The sequence below is a fragment of the Hesperophylax consimilis genome, chromosome 13 (genome assembly GCF_061612785.1).
Source record: "Hesperophylax consimilis isolate HC1 chromosome 13, BYU_Hcon_1.0, whole genome shotgun sequence".
Lineage (NCBI taxonomy): Eukaryota > Metazoa > Arthropoda > Insecta > Trichoptera > Limnephilidae > Hesperophylax > Hesperophylax consimilis.
Genome location: NC_142848.1, coordinates 34,242,204 through 34,264,946, shown reverse-complemented (window position 1 = coordinate 34,264,946; position 22,743 = coordinate 34,242,204). Strand labels below are relative to the sequence as shown.

Sequence of the window (22,743 nt, the reverse complement as noted above, 5' to 3'; positions counted from 1 at the left end):
AACAAAAAAATAATATTCCATGGCCGAGAATCGAACTCGGATCAACTGCTTCGAAAGCAACTATGCTGACCATTACACCACCAACGCCAGTTGTCGAGATGAGCTAAGAAGCATTTATATTTTACTTCAAAACTTTTACTACATCAAATGAACTTTAATCGGTCCCGCATTTTCGTTTCGGTCATGAGTTGGTTTTACTCCTCGAAATTGCATGACGCGCGTAAAGAAGTTTCACTTCAAAAAACTTTCGTCACGTAAAGTGCACTAACTTCAATTATGTCGACTCTGAGCCGAACGAAATGAAATGAGCTGGTATCGTGGCTTAATAAAATGAGTCATCATCCATCGCTAGTTTAATAACATATGGTTTTCTCTGGAGAATCCAATTTTCACATCAACGGCCACATGAATAAACAAAATTGTTGGTTTCCGCATTATCGCCGAAACTGTATTAGAATTCATTACACTTGTCTAAGATTATGGTTTGGGCTGCCATATCAAGTCAAGGATCATCAGCCCATATAACCGGATCAGGTCATATGAGCTGTGGTCGCCCTCACAACTAAATTCCTCCTGCTTTTTCAATATTTCCTATCATTTCTAAGAGCCCACTATATCATATTCATATTTTGCCCCGCCTCTGCTTTTTTGTTTGAATTCATTTTAAATATTTTCAAATGTAACATTGTCATCAAAACACAAATCAAGGCCATTTTGTATTTTTTAAACAATTGAATGGTCCCTGAATCTGATTATGGCCCGGTGATCGGCTGACAAGCATGAAACATTAACCGTTATGCTAAAAATAAAATTGAGATTCCAAAATATCAATCATGTTGTGCTAGTAATAAAATGGATGTTCGTTATTAAATTACACATTAGTCTGGCAGTTTTTTCTTGGCCAGGCTTGATTTTCATCAATGAGGTGCAGCTACAAATGTAGTTTAGGAAAGGATGGAGGAAAGGGGAAATAAAAGTATCAACATTAGTTTTGTGGTGTATTACAGAGATGCAGTGAAGTTACAACTTAACCTTTCTTGGGAGCACTGCGGTCCCTTACAATACCTTTTATAAGAATCTTAATGGGCGGGCCAATTTGCTCGCTGCTTCAATTCCAACGATTCGTAAACCAAGTAAAAAAAAAAACACTATCATTAATATGTCCACACTACCAGCGGGCTCTGGGCTCTGAATCCAGACTAATTCTTACCCTTGCCAGGTTATACGCAAGCGGCAATAGGAAAAAGGCTTTTCTTAGACTTTCAGTTCACGTCACTCCGACTGTTAAAATGTTTTAGTCTCATTCAATAATTTATCCTATGATTATTTTAAATATAAACAGTACATCATTGCGATTGATTTTAAGCCCGGACAGAAAGAAAATAAAAACACACAAGAGTGCCAAACTCTACCTTGCATAGTTAAAAAAAATTGAAAAAAAAACTATAACGTTATATCTGTTAATTTTTTATAATTTGAGTTGTGCAAAATGATTTTGCAGATTGGGAAGAGCCTGGCAATGGATCGATCGTCTTTAGCAACAATAAAGAATGGGGAATAGACCCATTATTCCTTGTGTAAGACGCAACGTTACCAGGCAATCAGAAGTTTGAAGGGGTGTTTGTTTTGTTATTCGGCAGTGGGTGTTGCCGAATCCACTTAGCTATAGAGATCATCATCGGCGGCATCATCCTGGAAGGTGGGCTGGTCTCCGGCCGAGGTCCCGGCGGCTCCGGAGGCACCCTGGCCAGCAGGGAAGCGGAAGTTGGTGCCGAAGCCCCTGGACTGTTGGAGCGTCTGGGCGAACATCTCGTACTTGCGGATATCGTTGTCGGAGACAGACCTTCGGGCAAACTTCATGGCTTCCTCAAAGTGCACGCGAGTGATTTCAGGAACGGGATCCTCTTCGTCCATCTGTAAAAAAAAAGTTTACAAAGTAGTAATAAGAAAGTTTTCATTTAGAATTTTTTATCTATGTTATTAATTGTGAGTAAGATCACATTGTTACATCCAATATACAAACTTGTCAACATAAATGAATGTTTTTTGATAACATACATTCTTTTCTAATTAATGAATGTTTAAATGACTCATCCTACCAGAAATTCATTGTTGGTTGATAAAATTTTAGTATGTAAATAATTTTATTGGGTGGGGTTTTGCTGTTATTTTTCTGTACGACCTACCAATATTATTGAGTAAGAGACACACAAAGATGCTTTCTTTCCGATTTTAAAATAAAATTTTTAACTATGATAAATGAGTCCACAGTAGATAAAAACAAGAAGTGGTAACGTTAATGAATCTGTAGCTACTCACGTCCATGGCAGAGGTGGGTGTGGCCTGCTGGCGTTGCCTCTCCCGAGTGATCTCTGTCTCAATAGCTTGTCGGATGGCGAGTTTGCAGGCGCGCTGACAGATCTCTGTCAAATCAGCACCACTGAAGCCCTGGGTAACCTGCACACAGAAATAAAGTGTTATTATTTGGTTCTGTGATGTGTGGAAGAGAGACGAGTGATATTGAAAGGGTGATTAAGAGGTTCTGTAAATGCAGTAATAACGAGAGTTTACACAAGTTTTGTATTAATTTTCTTAATCAACACCATAGTCCTTTTCTTCAAGACAAATCGCCAGATTCATGAAACATTGTTCTGGGATAATTTGGAGCGGGTGGATGGAATGGTGAATCTGCGCAACTTACTCTCTTTTCAAGATAACTAACATTTAAAGTGTTTTTTTTCAACGCACGAGGCCCTCGGGGAAATAATTTCCTTCAAGGTTTAAGCCATCTTTGAGAATGCTGTGGAGGGTCTTTTTGAGGAAAGGAGGGAGTGAACCTAGGTTTTGTGAGTGAGACCCACGATGTAGGATGGAAAAAAACACAGAGGCCGATAAAAATGGAAAAAAAAAGAGAATGAGCTGTAGAAACAACTCATTCCTATGTGGCTAATGTCAACCATGTACAAATTTAAAGTTAGGCATGTTTCCCATCTTATGTCTGCCCTCCAAAGACTGGGAATCTATTCAAACGGATCCTGTCTTACAGGTTTGGGTGTAATTACCTTGGCAATGTATACAAGGTCCACGTCCTTGGCGACGGGAGACTTGCGCAGGTTGGCCCTGAAGATGGCCTCGCGGGACTTCTCGTCGGGCAGGGGGATGTAGATCAGCTGGTCCAGACGGCCGGGACGAAGGATGGCCGGGTCGATAATGTCCGGTCGGTTAGTCGCACCTGAACAATTATAAATGGACAAATTTGAATAACTGTTAAGCTTGATGACTGATCAAACAAACTCAAACAAAAATTTGATCAATTGGTAATAGGCAGAGAATTGGCAGTTATTGGGGATCATTCAAATATTAAAAATGGGACTGAATGCCAAGTTGTTATGTCACAGGAGTTCAAACACTTGGGCCTTATTGCTTGGGGTGAAATTTCACTAAACAAAATCAGTCTTATTCATAATCGATAATACGGGGTAACAAAGGGTTAGTAGAAAACTTTACTCATAATCATGTGCAAGCGTATTAAGGGGGTATTTCACTATGTCGGGCTAAATATCTGACTAACTATCCGTTGGCTGGCTTTAAAGATCAGAATAACTTCGTTATTCAACGGCGACCGTTTCACCATTGTTTCGAGCTTCCCGATAGATAACACTCGAAATAGTCTGGCAACATCGCAAAATGTTTGCAGTTCTCCATCTACTGCCACGGCTGTCATGCGTCACAGTCCGCACACCGCAAAGTGTGCATTTTTTTGGTTATGTTATGTTGATTATCAGGTCATTTTAGATAGATTCGTGTCGAATTAATACATTGTTTCTTATTTTGAACACAATCAAATAATTCAGGATGGATCATACAAGCATTCAAATTCATTCAACAAAATTCGACTCACTTCTCAGCTGTCAAACTCGGAATGTTTTAACGCCATCTTTGATTCGAGGAATAGCGCCTAACGTGAAGTTCGAGCACTGATTAGTCAAATCGAACTTTAACCCGAGCGTTAGCGTTATTCAGATATAGTGAAAACGAAAAAATGACTAATCCGCGGATTAGTGCTTAGTCAGAACATAATCAGAGATAGTGAAATACCCCCTAAGTATACCAGCCGTAATACAACAGTATTAGAAGCTGACAGATTTTTAAACCGCCCGACCCACAGGAATGTATTTGACGGACTTTGTTAACAGTCTGGTTGATTTGACAAAAAAATCGGTCTGTCGCATGACAAAATTGTAAAAAGCAGTAATAACCATTTGCAACACTATCGGAGGGATATTTTAAATCGAAATACAGTTTTACACAATCGGATTGGCCAGATTTCGACGCCATTAAAAATAGTTGAGTGCAGAGACATGTTTCAAATATGCGTAAAATCTTATCCACTTATGTGTACATTGGTAAACTACAATAATTATGCATCTACCATCATACTTTAAAAGCTTTATGCAATTTATAGATTCCCCTCTGACCTACATATTATTGCATTATTCAATTCTGTGTGTTGCAGTTTTATCAACTGTTCTAAGGAACAACGGAGGAATGTAATAATTACCAATGATGAAGACATTCTTTTTGGCGCCCATGCCGTCCATCTCTGTGAGGATCTGGTTGATGACACGATCGGCCGCACCACCGGCGTCACTCACGGAGCCTCCTCGGGACTTGGCGATGGAGTCCAACTCATCAAAGAACAGCACGCAAGGAGACGCTGACCTGGCCTGGGGGAGAATACATTATTAGAGACGGTTCTTTGAATCAGTCTTACAACAGTCCAGTACAGTCACAGTCGCCGGGGTACATAATCCACAAATGGGGTTTTAAAATTTTAATGTTTGCATTCGTAGCATGGATTTTATATTAAAGCGAAAGTACTCTGACCTTCTGACAAAATATGCCAGAGGCCTGATGGGTTAAGATATAAACTTCAGTAAAAAGGTTGGGTCGGGTAATTGATTGACTGGAAATGATACAAACTAAAAATAGAAAAGAGACTTACCTTATCGAATATATCTCTAACGTTGGCTTCAGATTCACCAAACCACATGGTGAGTAGCTCGGGTCCTTTCACTGATATGAAGTTGGCTTGGCACTCGTTGGCAATGGCCTTAGCTAGTAGAGTTTTACCTGCAAATCCAAACACGACCATACTATTTATTATCTACCTAATTATTCATAATTTAGTCATTGTATTCAGTATGGCGAGTAATTTACCAGCAGATACAGATAGAATCTGTTTGAGACATATCATCAGATACACACTGCAATATGTTGTTTCACAAATTTAGTTTTTCGTGATGCAGCCAAAGCATGTAGTCATTGAAATAACAGTACAGCATGCCTAAATTGCACTACCAAACATCAGTAATGTATAAGACACGGAAGTGCTGTGAGAAAATGAATAATTCAAGAGCCACTCATTATTAAAAGCAAAACAATTAAATTGTCATTATTCAATGGGCTTTAATTCATTTTAATCACAGTGTAGTTCCTGCAGCTGCATAATGTAAACCACGAGAGGTCTGCTCTGAACAAATTCTCAAAACACTATTATCTTTTAACAAAATTAGTTTTCATTGTGGAGTAAACCCAAATAAACCTTTTAGCGCATAAAAGGAAAATCGGCTTTTCAGTTTGGAGGTTGTGTGATTTCATTTGTATTATTTTATGAAATAAAAAATCAAGCATCAAAGAATTGTTTAAAATTAAATAAAAATTTATTTAGAACTAGCCGACGTGTACGGAGTTGCTAGGGGTTATCCTCAAGAGATGGACATATATCATCTTGGACTTTTCTGTAGGCCTTTTTAAGATATACAATTTCGTAGTACATTATTTTGATATATCTCATGAGGTTTAGCCAGCGTTAGAAATGTAACGCCCAAAAATATATATTATAGAAGCTATGCTGACTGCCTCTGTTTTAAGTTATGATATGGTAAACTCACCGCAACCCGGGGGTCCGTAGAACAACACTCCGCGCGAGGGCTGCATGCCAAACTTGAGGAACTTGTCTGGGTGCTCCACGGGATACTGCACCAGCTCCTGCAGCTCCTTCTTCACGTTGGACAGGCCTCCGATGTCGGTCCAGCTCACGTTGGGTACCTCCACCACGGTCTCGCGCAGAGCCGATGGGGATGACTTTGTCATGGCGTACTGGACACAACAACAACGATAAGATAAATTAAAGTGGAAATGTGTGCTAAAAAATATATATAAAGACGAAATGTGTAAGGGAACTTGGTAATATTTGAGATGATAGTTTCTGTCATTGTACAAGTCAGCTTAACATAACTCAACATAATGTGATCCACTCACCCTGAAGTTGTCCATGGAGACGGCGAGTGAGTTGAGCACCTCTGCGTCGATCTGATCATCCTCCAAGTCAATGAGGTCCATCTTTTCCCTGATCTGTTGCAGCGCAGCCTCTGAGCACAGGGAGGCGAGATCAGCCCCCACGTGGCCGTGAGATTCTGCCGCAATCTGGAAATACAACATTACGTTAGTTTAGAGGTTTAAATTGCATCAAATACTGCTAAAAAGCCTAGTATAATGGAGAACTAGATTTCTCATTAAGCATTTTGTCCGTACAAACCTATTCCCCTATTTCCTCTCTGGATTGCGACACTAGTGCAAATATTTTTTTAATATAATATAGATATTAACCACTGGCACGTCCCTATGTTTTTTTGATAAGTTACTTCTTGTAGGAGTTTGGACCCTCCAAAACAAGTTTGAGAGCCATCAATAGACGTTCAGTATACAAATTTTTACAATGTATTTTTAAAAAAGCAAAACACCAAAAAGTCTTCAAAGTCTTCAAAAATCGGACCAGTTTTAGAGGAGAAAAAAAGGGCATACAAAACTTCTATTTTGACAATTTTTTTTTGGTATAAATAGCCGTTAATGATTACTAGTAGAAGGCCGAAATGGATACCACCGCCCCGGAAACTATTCATTGGATAACCAACACCTATGCCATGCCATACCATACCACACCTCAGTAACTCCGAGTGTTACACAGCGATTAAGCAAAATCACCTTAACCCCGCCACACAATGCTGCCCGACCGCGTGGCGACATAGTTCCCCTGTATTTACAGTGTGCAGACAGGAGCGCTCTTGTGAGATGTCACATTAAAAAATATTATGGTTTAATGTCTCACCTGTTCAAGGTCAACATCCTCGGCCAGCTTCATGTTCTTGGTGTGGATGCGCAGCACCTCAAGGCGGCCGGTGGCGTCGGGGATGCCGATGTCGATCTCACGGTCAAAGCGACCGAATCGACGCAGCGCCCCGTCGATGGAATTGGGCCGGTTGGTGGCTGCCATCACTATCACGTGGGAGGACTTCTTCATGCCTACATCGCATTATAAATATTATTAGTATTACAAAAATGTTGACTTTTTGACGACTGCCATTTTTTTTAAACAAAATTACTGTATTTCAAATATTTGTTAATAACTTGAAATCTCAAAAAAATAATAATGACGAAGCAACGTTGTTCCGAAACCGGTCGGCTAAATATATACAGTTCAAACAAAGTTGAATTATTTAATTTATTTATAATGGATAACCACAAAGTGGCTACTTTCAAAAGTAAGAAAATAAGTATTTTTCCACAAATGTGTATATTTTGCAATGTAAGAAAATAATGGTCACCAGTGTTTATTTATTGCATCTCACTATATCAAGATTTTTCTCAAAAATCAACCTCACTAGGACTAAAGCCTGTATCGAGGTTAACAGTGTTATAATGCAAAATTTTTAATCTAAACCTTGACACAATATTGTGTTGTAATAAACAAGCCAAACTTTATTATCAGGTAGATACTTTATTTTCAAGTTGGCTACGAAACAGTAAACATTGCAGAATGTGTGTCTTGTTCAATAGGAGATAATTATAATCTATATGTAGAAATATTTTGTCGTTAATTATAATAATGTTGCCTAGAGACTCTTGATTTTCCACAACAATCATAGGACTGGTTCCCTTCATTATTTTATCACATTTCAAAAACTCTAATTCATAATAAGATCAGTCAGGGTAATTGCATCTACAGGGAAAGTGCGTCTATCAGGTTTTTTGAGAAAACTAATCAATTTTTGAATGCGTGCGACATAAAGTCTGTTTCCTTTAACATTTTCAGTATATTTACAAATTTATGTTTATTATAAAAAAAAATATAATAGATAGATGCACTTTCCCTATTTCACTGATATAGTGTGCCTAAACCTTCTATATCCTACATTTTTTAAAATAAAACAAACACGAAAATAATGCGGCAATATTTGGACTCGTATTACCATCAATCATAAACGGAAAATGTTGCGCAATGATGGAGGACTTAGCTAGGAGAGGATTGAACATTTGACGCCCGGGTGAGAACCCAAACACACAATTTGAACAACTAGGTTACAAACCCAACGATATAAATACATACGTCAATATGAAAGAATGCCAGATAAGTGTGAGGCGGACTGAGGAAAAAGATGGATAGATGTTGGATTGTGTGGAAGATCATGAAGAAGATGGAGCAAGATGAGAAGGACTGAGTGAAGACGAATGGCGAGGGACCGCAGCCAATGGAGAGCATTTACATAGTAGGTCAAATCCCCCTTGGGATATGGTGCTGTGATGATGATGAACTCACCGTCCATAAGTGTGAGCAGCTGGCTGACGATACGCCTCTCCACCTCTCCGTGTGTCTTCTCCCTCTTGGGGGCGATGGCGTCCAGCTCATCAATGAAGATGATGGCCGGGGAGTTCTTGTCAGCCTCCTCAAAGGCCTTCCTCAGGTTGGACTCGGACTCTCCCGCCAACTTGGACATGATCTCGGGCCCGTTGATCAGGAAGAAAAAGGCTCCTGGTATGGGCGAAATTAAAACATGAGTTAGAAATCAGGCATAGTTAAAAGATGTGGTTTTACAAAGCTAACCAAATATGAAATCACACTGTTAGTGGTAAAAATATAATTGAGCTAGCTAACCCGTTAGGAGCTAGTCTTCTAACACGGTTTTAATTCTGAATGATGTACTAATACATCTAAGAGACCTGAAGTTTTTGCATGAATTCTTGTCATGCATTATTTGTCAATTTTGATAAAAGAAATTAGCTCTATCCGTGTTAAGTCACATGTTTTTATACTCGTTGCGGGGCCAGCGTTCACTAATCGTTATCGGTTTATGAGAACAAAGCAATTTTTAGATAATAAACCCGCATAAGTCGAGTAATGAACGTAATATTTACACAAGTTCTACCTGTTTCATTGGCCACAGCCCTAGCGATGAGTGTCTTGCCGGTGCCGGGGGGCCCGTAGAGCAGGATGCCCCGCGGAGGCTTGACCCCGATGGCCTTGAACAGCGAGGGATGGCGTAGGGGGAGCTCCACCATCTCCTTAATCTGCGCCAGCTGCTTGCGGCAGCCTCCGATGTCATCGTAGCCCACAGCGTTCAGGGCTTCCTCCTCTTCCTACAACAAACACACACATTGCCTTTAGAATACTATTTTACAGATCCCAACATAATACTGACACTTTATTCTGGGACAGATTTCAACACAAATGAAGGTCACTGCTCAACTGTACATTCCGGACCCGGATGCAGCTGGTTTTTAGGAGTGCTTCTAATATACACGCTCATACCATGAACCATTCGTGATAATCTAATAAAGTGAATCTATTTAGAGGTTCGTACAGAATGCATGCATTGAATAGCATTCATCCAGTGTTTGGAAAGTAATAGGTTTCTACACAAATAAAAAACATTACCTCTCGCTTGATAGGGTCTCCCTCGCAGTGGATGACAGTGTCGGGAGCCACGATGCAGTAGGGCACGGGGTCCGTCTCCACCACCTTGAACTCCACGGCGCGCATACCACCGCGCACAATGAATGTGTCATCCTTGTGGATGGGACGGTATGCCTCAAGGAAGTAGGGCTTCAAGTACACCTCAAACAGGTTTCTACGCAACAAAAGAAAATTAAATAATGGATCGGCTATGAGCTATTACATGTATACATTGTATAAACATAAAACATGACTAACCCGGTGAGTCCCTCGACAGAGTCATCCATGGGCAGGATGTGTACGCGCTTGCCGTACTTGACGTCGGGGCAAGGTGCCACGGCCACTACATCGGACAGACGCACGCGCAGGTTGTTGCGCACGGCACGGTTCATGCGGATCTTCTCGTCGGGACAGGTGTCATCTGACAGCACAATGCACACCGTCTCCTTGCGTCGCTTGCCCTTCAGCAGGACCGTGTCCCCCCGGAACAGCTGCAGCTCGTCCATCTTGGCCTACAACAACACAAATTAAATCAGTTATTATTATTTTTCCTTATGCTGACTTCCTTGTCTTTTTTTATAAACATATGTTATTTAGTTCACAAACATATTAGTTTAAAACCAAGATATTGTATCTACTCTTTCGACATCCATGAAATAATTTTTTTTAATCTTCTCCAAATAAACGCATTGAAATACGCAAATATCTTAAGCCGGGATCACAACTATTTTTAAATGTAAAACAGCACATGAGTCCCAACCTTCTAGAGCCAGTGATACTATGGCAACCCCAATGGGGATATTTTGTGATGCTGAAGGTAGCAGGGAGTGGAAGTTGATTGGGAAAAGGAAGATGGGGAAGTACCTGGCTATTCAGATCTGGTCACTAAACACGGCCAAATCCATTTTGAGCAATGTTTCAATCCTGAATGGTAGTCTTACACCAGGGTGATACTGAGAGTATCTTCCACTCTGGAATGTGCCGCAAATATACTATATATATTTTAAATGCGTAAATTATGAAATAACACAAATTAATCCAATAAAATTTACTTGCGCACGTCGGGATTCGAACCCGCGACTTCTAGCTTGCTAGTCGACAGTATTAATCCTCGACAACGGAGGCCGTCACCTGATCTATTTCATAGAATCTAGAAATAGATCAATGAGAACAGGCAAGTTGAATGGACATCAACTTTCGTTTTATAAATTGATCACAGATTCATAGCCCATAGCCAGTCGACAATGGCTACCCATATTTGGGGGGGGTGTTTTGATAATCCGCCTACGTGGGTTAGTGTGCAAAGATTAGTACTAATATACAAATCCTGTTAACCCTACTTCCATCACTATTTTTTTTTAAATATATCTATCTATGAATTTTTTTCAACGGCAATTCTAACATGTTAAAATACATTTTTAATTTATTAAATTTCCTACTAGCCTATCCTAATACTTTTCTTTTCTTTTTTTAGGCAAGAGTTAATAATAATATAACTGAAATTATATTTTTTCGATTGGTGCTTTCAATTTACACCATCAGGATTTTTTTGTCCTAGTAACTATCTAATAAAGTAATCTGCTTCGTGAATAACTTTGACCGCACAGGGCGGAGCAATGGGACAATACAACAATTCTAACGTGGTTCAAACACGGAACACTGCAATGGATACACGATGACGCGCATTACGGGCGAGTTCGTGAGAAACTTTAGTTCTTTTATAACCAGATGTATTGTAGTGTTCCATTTACAAAACATTTTTAAGACAACCGTATGTACGCATGGAGCGACTGACTATATTGTCCTACTGTCTTGTCAAAACGTGTTTACACGCGGACAACGCGGATGGGCACGGTGGTGGGGGCAAGACACTATCCTGCGGAGATAGCTTGCCCGTCTATCTCTGGGACAACGTCTTAGTTCATTATCCTGTTCTCCAAACTACTGTTCACGGTAGGACAATTGATCTGTAGCTGGGACAAGATAGTATTGTACTGTCTTTGTGTGATCCCTGCATTAGCAAGATAGATATAAAAAGGGTAAGTGTTGCCAGTGGGGAACACAATGGGAATAAAAATAAAAACCTGTATATTTAATGACACACATAAAAGAAACATAGTATTTGGTCTACTCAATTGGCCAAATATTTTTACGGGAATGGATTGATAAAAAAATTATTTCCTTTCCAAGAAATTTGACAACCACAACCTATAAAATTCATTATTATTATTATTTATTGGACAATTTGTATAGCGCCGCTTTTGTGAGATATCACCTCAGGGGCGCTTTACAGTTGATGCAGGTATTACAAAAAATATAAATATTACAAAAATAAAGTGAGGTTAAGTTAAGGCGAAATAGGTAGACTTGACCTGAAATTTGGCATTTTTGAGGCCACTTTTAGACGTATGGACACTTTTCTTGAAAAAATCACAAATTGATTTCGAAAGACCGTTATTTTATCTTGTAAAGTAAGATGTAAAATTTTGAAAAATAATATTATTTTCATATCATAATAAAGTGTTACCGTTGGACGATGCGCAGATTTGTTGCATTTTCAAAGGTGAAGTTGTATTATACAACAAATATTTCAAATCATATAATAATACAGTATAAACAATCAATAAATTATCTATCATATGTATGTATAAGAATTTTGTTTTTATTTCAAATAAAATTACTAATAAATAAATCCGAGCACGCGTTTTGTGACGAAAATCCCTCAATTGGACTATTTATTTATGGTCTTACAAATTGGTATAGTTCAGATTTTTTTAGAAAAATAATTTACCAAGACATTATTGAAACATTAGAAATAATTTATGACCAAAAAATATATTCTTAAAGTATATAATAGTAATTAATTTCGATTCGCGTTTGTTGTTTGTGTCTTGCCCCGGCGCAAGCCGACATTTTATCATTCCCCGCTGCGACAGGGCGGCGAGCAGACGTCTATTCCACGCCAGTCTACTTGATAACATTTTAAAGAAATTCCTCGCTTAAAAATGAGGAGGAAAATACCCTCGAAAAAAAGTTTTATTAGATAGCACAAATTACGACATCAAAAACGTACGTGGAAGATATATTTTCAGAAAAAACAAAGGTTAGTGATATTTAATTATCCGTGTACATTGTACGTACTTAAATGGTACAGAGTCGTTCGAAAGAATCAGTCAGAATAAGCACATATTTTTTATAACATTTGGCGATAATTTTGTGTTGTTTAATTTCCAGGGAAAAGAATCAACTATGGACAGGAGTTTATGTCTGCCATCGTTTTTTCATGTATAAATGTTAAAACTTATGCCAAAGTACGTGAAACTGTTTGTGATTGGTAGTCAAAAAGTGACACGAACCAAATGAATTTCGATTCGTGATGTGCGATTCAAATCATTTTTTTGTTCATAATTTCTCTTTTACTGTCCAATTCACTATTACATTGGTATAATTCAACATATTTAATATTTTTTGTGTTACTTTTTGTCAGTTTCATAATGTCATATTGTGAATTGAGCTTCTTGTTTTAGGAAAAAAACAAGGTTATTTTTGACAAGTAATACTTTAAAGATAAGTATTAGAAATAAAACTTACCGGTAATACCTTTCGGACAAACGAATAAATAAGTAAAACAAAAGATTTTTACTCACCTTTAGAAAACTCGTGTAAAATATTTAAAAAAAAAACAAATTAAACAAATATTTGAAATTTTTTTTAAATGTATATTCATATACCTACATATTTTATATCTACCATGTCAACAAACTGCATTTGTATTTATTTATGTTTACGCACTCCGACGTATAATTTACAAATATGTAACTACTTATTAGGAAGAAAGCTACAACCAAGAATTAAACAACAATAATTGTTATTTCATCGGAACCATGCTGTAGTTTTCACAGCCGCGCGAGTGTACGGCTTGCAGCGGAATGAATTCGGTATTTCTGTCTCGGTCTAAAAAAAGTCCGATCGCGAGTCCATCTTTTAACGAAATTTGAATTCTCGTCCGCTGGTTAAACCACCTTAAGTAAAAGAATTATTATGAATATGTATTTATAAATAGTGCTTCTTTTACTATCAGAATTCAAACACTTCGTTAAAATTTCAGTAACTCGACACGTTTAATATGAATACGTCAAACAAGAAAAAACATGGCCGAAATTATCAAAACACATGAAATTTTGAAAATTTAACTGACATCATTTTTTACTTTAATGCATCTTTTAACATCTACCCTGACGTATATAGTTGTATTTTATAGTAATTAAGTTGAAACGAAATGTTTGAAACGACGTTGCAACCTGAAAATAGTTGCATTGAATGAGAAATTCGAGACGTAAAAGCTGTGCAAATTTCATGGCACAAGAACTCACCTTTGGAGTGTGTTTACTATGACAGAGAGATAGAGCTATATTACAAAACTGCAAAGGTTAAGAGATTAGTTGAACTTTGAACCGAGGATTAATAAATTCATAAGTTTCACAAGAAACAAGTTCTTGCACAGTAATAAAATTTTAAAGCAGCAAATTTTTATTTATTTAATTGGAACACATGTACCATTTACTTCATCACAGCAGAAATAACAAACAGAATTAACATTTCCCCAAGATTTTTTCAAAATCAGTTAAAACAATCATTATCTATAAATTGCTCCAAAAAATTTCAGTAAACTTTCAGGATCGCTGGCCATACAATATATTTTAGAAAAAACCTTTTGATTAGCCATTTACTATAAAAGAAAACTATTTGCATTCGAGGCGATGGAAAATACTGCATTCAAAATAACAATTAAGTAAAATATTTTTTACGGCCGGTACAGTAATAAATCATTGTTTTATGTCGTTAATTTTTCGTAAACAAAATCGGTACATAAATTACACGTCATTATTCATCTTATCCGCATAACAGGAATACCAACATAACAAAATGTCATAGAATATGGACAGAAACTATTGTAAACTGCAGTCATCCTATACGACGAAAGTAAATTTTCATCAATGGTGAAAAGATTGTTCTAAAAAAATATTTGAATGAAGTGTTGCCAGCAAACCTGAAAATTTACCAAATTGTCTATAATATTATGTAACTCAAAAAAAGAATGGCTCTGAAAAATTACTTACTGTTATTATGCTGTTTTTTTTGCTCAAAAGGTATTGGCAATTTTTAAAGTTATTTGTGAAAGTAATCGACAAAACAAAATTGTTGTGCAATATTCAAATTTTAAGAGGAAAACACACAAATTATTGTTAAGAAACTTCTAGAAAGTTTTGAACGGGGAATTTTCATATGTACAGTCAAAACCATTTAAAAGAGCACACTTTTGAATGTATTTGTGCACACCGAAGCACAGTATCGAAATTTTAAAAAATTTCAAACTAATATTTGAACACTCGCCTGCAGTCACCTTTTACATAAATTCCCAAAGATGATGGGTATGTATCAACTGGCGATTCAGCAAAGTTTTTTTGTGTTTCATTCTTCAGCTTCCCCCAAGAAAAACCAAATTATAATTTAATTAAATTATATTTTTACTCGTCTAGTACACTACTACACAAGCAAGGTTCTCTTTAAAATGATTTACCCCCGAGATTGATGAGGTGGAAATGTTATGGTAAGTGTTGTAAAATAACAAACTAACCTGTGACAGAGCGACGACTGAGTTGTCATCGTTGGCAGCTTCTTCCACAATCAGACGGTTTGGGCGGTCCTTGCGACGAAGGATTGCGGTTGACAGATCATCGGGACTAAAAAACAAAAATGTTTCAATTTACACCACAATTTTATTTACAAAAAATCGAATCATTGTGTAGTTAGATTATTGCTCTGGAGTCACGCAAAAACAATTATTAAATTAAAAACTAATTAAAGAGGCAAAAGAAAAAACAAATAGATGTAACAAAGGGATTGGGGAATCTATTACTTCAAAAGTAGGGTTATAACACTAGCATTAGAAAATTGCCCTAAATTTGCACGAAAGTAATAGTTTTATACTTTATAATGAATAATAACTTAAGTTCAATAAGAGTGTTAAGCGAGGGAAGGGGAAATCTCATAAATGTACAAAAGTTTATAGGCGACATGATGACAAGCCAATTTTCGAAGATTGTTTTATATTACAAACATAAACTGCCGGGGACATTTCAGCCAGATAATAGCTACAAAATGTATTGGATAAAGTCTCGAATACATACCTCTTTCCATCGGCCATATTTGCAGAAGATTAAACTGTTAAATTTATAACGAACAACTTTATAACACTCTACTTGAGTCAGGTACAAAAAAAGCCGGACTGAACTAATGCTGAAGCTGAAACCCTGATTCTGATATACACTCAGCTCGATCGCCCATTGGTTTTTGTCTTTGACGTGACGTTGCCGTATTTCATTTGTCCGATTGCTGTGTCATGACTATTTTCTACTCGAACTTCTTTTCTATGGCGTGTTCATTTCGGACGCCACTTTAACTTTTTGGCCAATGAAACGTCTGCACGTTTTCAATTCTAAACTGTGATTGGTTGAAATTTTAAGTAGGACATGAAACTCCAAAAATGTTCATGAAAGTATAACAGCATGAAAACGAAACACTTAAGCTCAATTATTTTTAGCGAAGTACCTACTTTTGATTGGTAAATATTTTTGTCGTATTTCGGAAATGTATTAATCTTTTTGTTTATAATCAACCTCTGGCCTTTCTTTCTAAAATTATTTTTTGATTATATCATTAACCTCCCCAAAAAATGTAGGTTTGATAAAATTACTCCGGTCATTACTCATTAGTCTTATTACCCAATAATTAAAAAATGTTCATTATGTAATAATAAATAATGAACATTGTCATTTATTTATTTATTTATTTAAACGCCCATAGGGCTTTTACATACATTGTTATTAGTGTTATTACATTAACTATGTGACATTTAAAAGTTTACGTACATATATAAATAAAATAGTTATTATATCTGTAGTACATGAATGTTTTACAAATAATACAGAATACCATTATGGAGAACAGTTTTTTTTTCAGAGAACAGTCATGACAGTATGATAATTTGTTCTTCTTGCATACAGTGTACTTGGGGTGAAATATCACAAAACAGCGCTATATAAATGTAATGTGTTATTATTTCTTTCTTATAGAGTAAAGTTTTCTTTTTTTTTCAAGATGGTTCAGTTCATGTTAGGTTGTCAATCTTATGCATATAAGTTTAGGCTGCGTCTTTAAGAAAAAAATATTCTTTCCTGGAGACGATTGTAAAATAATGATACCCTTGCAATATATATTATTTTAATATACCCATAAACCCAAAAATAAACCATAGGGTAAATCCAAAACTCATGAAAAAGGGTAAGCACCTATTGTCTTATGATGATGTTGGTCAGGCTGTCGTTCTCGAATATTCTCAGCGGTTTGTTTTTATTTGTCCTAATCGAATCGAGAGTAGTTTATTTATGTCATCATCTGTCATATCTGTCAGTTGTTATCAAAAAAATTCCCATGTAAATTCATGTTGTAATATTAATATGAACAATCTTATCTTCACTGCCATTAAATAGGTTATGTGCGTTAGGTGAAAGCGCTGGTTTTCTGACAAAATATAAATTATCCAGAAAACAACCGGAAATTTTGTGTGAACCCCAACGAAACGGCAATAAGTCTATTTAAAAGATATATATTTTAGACAACTTTATGAATAATTATAAGCCGATAACTTCTTATATTTTCGTCAATTATTAAAGTCATTGCATACTAATATCTCGTCGAAACGTGTTCCACTTGCAGAAAACATTGCGCACTGCGCTTAGACCGGATTTTGTAATTTCCGGTCGTTCTGCGTTACAGCATTGGAGGCCAAATCGGGCTAATTGGATGTACAAAAATGGAACCTATATTTTCGCTTCATGTCTCATCTAAATATAATACATCAATGATCGGTAAGGCTATAGAATCCAAGAATCTACATAAACTACAAAGTCCCACAATGGCTACGCAGCAAACCGTAGCACACTTTACCTTTCTATGCAGGGTCTTACAGCACTCTGTTTATGTCGATTCCTTCTTCCTTCATGGACCGTGGGAGAGCAGGCTTGAACAAATTCTTTATAGTAGGTAATTTTATATTTTTGTAAATATTTATTTAACCGCTGCACTTAATGCAAAGATTATGAAAATATTACAATTTGTTGGAATGCCGAGCTACCTCCGTGGTGCGCCGACCAAATTTTTCTCACTGTGTCAGCTGATACTGTTTGATAATAATTTACTTGTTTTGTAAACTGTACCATCTCACTTTATTTACTTTTACTGTTTATATATTTATGAAAATAGTATATGATCTACCATAAGTAGTTTCCCCAAAATGGCTACTTACAATCAGAGAAATGCTTTTTTTCTCTTTCTAGGCGCATGTAATAAAAAATATATGGTAAAGAAATATGAAAATATTCTTGAAGTTTTATTATATTTTCCATGGTGACCGGATAAATCATCACAATGATAATTCATCACATCTTTAAAAAGTTATATAAAGTCATGGAAAGTGACGATACAAAAACTTTATTAACTGGGTTAAGTAGGTTAGGTTAGATTTAAATTTAATTTTTTTCATAGTTTTTAATGACTTTATATCACTTTTTAAAAGTGTGTTGAATTGTCACTGTGTTGAGCTATCATGGAACCATTTTCCGTAGAGCTAAATAAGTGTTTTTCACAATAAAAAATAGAGAAAACGCTGCAGAAAACATGCAAAAAACTACACGAACTGCCCTTAAGGCTGGCACCAGTTGGTTTGAGGAGATCTTTCGACCTCCAACTGGTCTCTCGACCGATCGCCTTGCGCCGCAGTGGAAGGGATATATGTATTCATCTGTCGTCACTCCTGGATACATTGATCCCTAGATTCCTACCCAACCCTCATGCCTTTTTCCTTACCAGAATTTCCCCTACTTTCTTTCCTTAGAAAAGACCCTCCACACTGCACCCCAAAAAATGACAGGCTCTGAGGGAAATTATTATCCTCAGGGCCTCCTGTGAGGGTGTTAATGTAAAAAAAAAACTGTTGTTTTCGTGCCAATCGAATAAGATTTATTTTAATAAGCTGTAAACATTTTGTTATGAAGCAAAATACCATGAAAAGAAAGTATGTTTGAAAGATCCAAAAAAAATTGCTATGGTTTAATAGGTACAAATTTTTCGACATGCCGGAGAACAAGTGGTTAGTTACTAAGAAAAACTATTTACCTCGGTTGACATGATCAAAATAGGTTCTTAGTTTGGGTTATTTAAATAATTTGTGCATATTTAGAATGAAACAAAACCTTTCTAAAAAGTAATTCTATACTAAAAAAATTCAAAATGGCGTCACAAGGGAATTTTTGAACTTTGAATAAAAATGTAACTTTAATGCTTCTTTACAATCCATCCTGACGTAAAGAGTCGGATGTTGTCATTTTCTAGTAGTAATTAAGTAGAAACAAAGTGTAATTTCCATAATCTGTGCCTATTAAAAGTGTAGCTGTTAGGTAAGAATTTACCCAAAAATGCATAATTTTCCTTTTGGATTTCCAGAAGATAAAATTAAGTTTTTTGGTGTTCAAAATTTTTTTATATGAAAACTGAGCGCTGTTAACTCGTTCATGTTTACCAATAGTGTTTTTGAACAAAATCCAACTTAAATAATACATATAACTAACTCGTTAAATCAGATAACAGAACATTGGGATGGTTAATCTAATGTGACACAGAGTTTTGATGTTTATAGTTATAGTTATCCACTTTGGGATATTTGGGATAAAACTAACATTTTGGGCCATCGCTTGTCAAAATGTGTCAAATTTAAGAAACCTAAAAATATGGAATAAACGGCGAAATCTAGGTCGATTCATTGGCTTTAAACCACAGTAAGCAGTTCTTATGTTTTCATATTAATATTTTGAGGAATGATATTAATTAAATAATATGATAATGTATATATATTCAATCAATCGCTCGAGTGGATATGTTGTAGATTTTCCCAGCTGCGTGTTGTTTCAGGTTTTCTCCAGTTTAATTAGACCTAGTTTTCCTCTGAACTTACCTCTGCAAAGGGCTTCATTGTTGGGTTGTATCAACAAATATGGGATAATTTCAGTTGGGAGATAAGTAAAGAAAACGAGAAGTAATGTTTCATTATTTAATGCAGTTATTTTTCTAATGTTTGTTTGTTGATAACAGCGATGAGCACTTTGGTAAAATATCATTAGTATAGTACCTAAGTTTAGTGTAACTGCGCACATCGTTTGTACTTTACCCTTCGTGCCCTATCGTGTGATGTTACTTGTCTGTCTCAAAGGGAACCGGGCGGCTGTATGTTGAAGCGATGGCAATCGACTCTATCGGAACAGCAAATCAATTCACCGACTGTTTTCTCCAAACAATTCTAAACCAAAAGAAACGGTATTATTACTGAAGGTGACTATGCATGCATTGTTTAATGTCGGAATATGTTCCAAAATCTACTGGAGTTTTTTTACAGCACAATTACAAAGTAAAGAGTAAGTAGCGCTATTAGAGCCTAACGGGAGTGGAGAGACAGCAGAAGCCGGCAGACGGCACAGAGTGGCGGAACATGGACTGGACTACCTCTGACAGCACAGTAATATCACTGAATTATTTACATATTCATTTAAAGGCAATGTCCTAGAGCGTGTAAGAGACGTGACTCTGACATGTCCACGTGGAAATACTCGGAGCTAAGCGGGAACTGCCATCCCAGCCAGAATCGAGGTGAACGTTTTAACAATAAACTACATCTCATAATTAACAAAGCATAAGTATTTATGATACAATCTTCAGTCTACGCTATCGTGTAATTAAATGGCAAGATTCACCTAAAAGGTATTCCCATAGTTTTCCTAATGAATCTTCAGCAATAGCAAGGTATCGAATAATTTAATATAAATAAAACAATTAACATTAAAATAAAAACAAATGTCGTTTAAATTAAAAAAAAATCAAAATATTACGTAATTTGGCAAAATTATATTCTACGTAAAATTGACATTATTTGTATTTACAAAAATACTTGGCTCGGGTTCGTTCGTAGAAGTAGGAAGAGAAGGCGAAGGCAACCAATATACCAATATGTTAAGTTATCATATTCCTAGTCTATGTAATGTGGTCTTCTCCCTAAGTCTGCTTATTGCTTATATGGTGTGGCCGACATGTACATTTTACCCGGCCACTGCGGAGATGTCAAGTCTTCAGATCCCGAGCCATTGTAGTGAATAACCATGCCTCACCCCTAACTCCTCCCAACTAGCTTATTCACCATGATACCTATATAGAAGGCAGAGTCTTTTATGCTACTGTAATTCCTCGCTAATATTTACACCATACGTTAACTTAACTTACGCTAAGTACACCTAAAGAAAGAAACAAGAACTTGGGGACCCAATCAGCAGTGCACTTAACTGCCAGTGGAACTAACACTATAGTGTCGTGTTGTGCGCCTTCTACCCACTTATCATAGTACAACAAACTTATCCTTACAAAATAATGTAATACAATACGTTATATCATCGTACCATCGGTTAACAGTGAGTGTAAGAAACATTCTGAGAAAATAGAATAGTCGAGGATTAAGTTTTAACAAGTCGCCGCTCCACGATATATATTTCTCTATAAAATATATAATACGTATCAAAAACAATTAGTTGTATCAATACAAGTCTACAGTTTCACACTAGGAATATACTCTGTCACGTGTCGAGGGCGCGGGCCGGGTGCTAGTACTGACTGGTGGGTCGGTACAGACTGGCGCCCCCGGGCATCCGCTGGTGGAGGGGACAGCTCTACGGGAACAGGACTTCCTACGAAGAAGGGCTCACTCTCACAGACCCACTCATCCATCCTTTTGTATCTCTTTTGAGCACCTAATATTTTTAAAGCTAATATTGTTTATCTGTATATATCTAAATATTGCACGATTTCTAGCATATTATACATTAATAATTGATTTCGATAGCGGATATAGGCGTCCCTCAAGTAACGATGTTTCGAACGGTACAATTATTTATCTAATTAATAATAATTAATAATTGTGAACCTTAAAACCCCATTTGGTCGGCAACACATCAAATAGAAAGCTTCGATTCCGTCAGTTGGTAAACAATACACGGAATTGTGTTGTGTTATTCCCGTAATCAACAAGTACAGACGTATCGAAGGAATCAAATACTTTGTACATATTTGCGAGCAACTCAAAATTGGAACATTCCATAAAATTATAATCTGTTAAATATAATCTGTTATTTAAAACATATTTCTCCATCACAGCCCAATTAAAAATATGAGATACTCAATAATAAATAACCTAAGAACATCATCCATTTTAATATTATGACAGATTCAATACGCCGGGTATCACACCAAGAATGTACTTAACCCTTTGAGTGACTCACAACGAGTCCTAGTGCGCACGGCGCGGGTGACCCGTGTGTGAGTCATGACGACAGTACGCTAAAATAAGGGTTAAGCGTTGCGCGAATAGTTTGATAACAAACTAGCACAAGTTTAGGATCCAGAGATGGAGAGAAGCTGGCTGCTCGCTAGTGCGTCGAGTGTCGTCATTGCGGGAAGTTGGCGTCGGATTTGTGGAAATTGCGACCCGACAGGCCGGGGTGATCGGGGGCCATGTTGTTGTCGGACTTGGGGCGAGGCATGCGCATGGCGTGCTGCAGGGGGCGCAGCGCTAAGCCCAGGGAGGGGGGCCCCCGGTCCGGAGAGCGGGACGCATGCTCAGCTTCGGCTGCAAGCGCCACTACCACTGCGTTAATGCTGCCTGTGTCTTCTTCCGATCTGGAAATCATCAGAGGACTTAGTATTTTCTACGTTTATTGTAATGTACATAATATACAGGGTTAAATTTAAATTTCGGGTTAAGATACAATCAGAATCGCTGAATTAGATAAACC

The 22,743-nt window shown here is 36.9% G+C and overlaps 2 protein-coding genes across 9 annotated transcripts in view; both read right to left on the bottom strand.

Annotated features, from left to right (window-relative positions):
- Positions 1-985: 985 nt before the first annotated feature.
- TER94 (Transitional endoplasmic reticulum ATPase TER94) lies at positions 986-16,157 on the bottom strand. Its single transcript, XM_089638687.1, has 14 exons — positions 15,985-16,157; positions 15,432-15,537; positions 10,052-10,305; positions 9,776-9,968; positions 9,267-9,477; positions 8,660-8,872; positions 7,172-7,365; positions 6,325-6,489; positions 5,955-6,162; positions 5,006-5,133; positions 4,562-4,727; positions 3,063-3,232; positions 2,320-2,457; positions 986-1,914 (listed from the first exon to the last, which is right to left on the bottom strand). Exons 1-14 carry the CDS (start codon positions 15,999-16,001, stop codon positions 1,660-1,662), a joined length of 2,418 nt encoding a protein of 805 aa, XP_089494813.1. The 5' UTR covers positions 16,002-16,157; the 3' UTR covers positions 986-1,659.
- A 3,813-nt stretch (positions 16,158-19,970) lies between these two features.
- Ih (hyperpolarization activated cyclic nucleotide gated potassium channel Ih) overlaps positions 19,971-22,743 on the bottom strand; it is a 738,958-nt gene continuing 736,185 nt past the window's right edge. For all 8 annotated transcript variants that reach the window (XM_089639037.1, XM_089639041.1, XM_089639039.1 and 5 more), the window contains one exon: positions 19,971-22,627. In XM_089639037.1, coding sequence (XP_089495163.1) covers positions 22,396-22,627 — 232 coding nt within the window. In that variant the 3' untranslated portion in view covers positions 19,971-22,395. The remainder of the gene's footprint in view (positions 22,628-22,743) is intronic.

Coding starts and splice junctions, on each gene's coding strand:
- TER94 (XM_089638687.1), bottom strand. Junction 9,478..9,775: donor GAGACCCTATCAAGCGAGAG/GTAATGTTTTTT, acceptor TGTTTGTTGTAG/GAAGAGGAGGAAGCCCTGAA. Junction 8,873..9,266: donor GGCTGTGGCCAATGAAACAG/GTAGAACTTGTG, acceptor CGCCCATACCAG/GAGCCTTTTTCTTCCTGATC.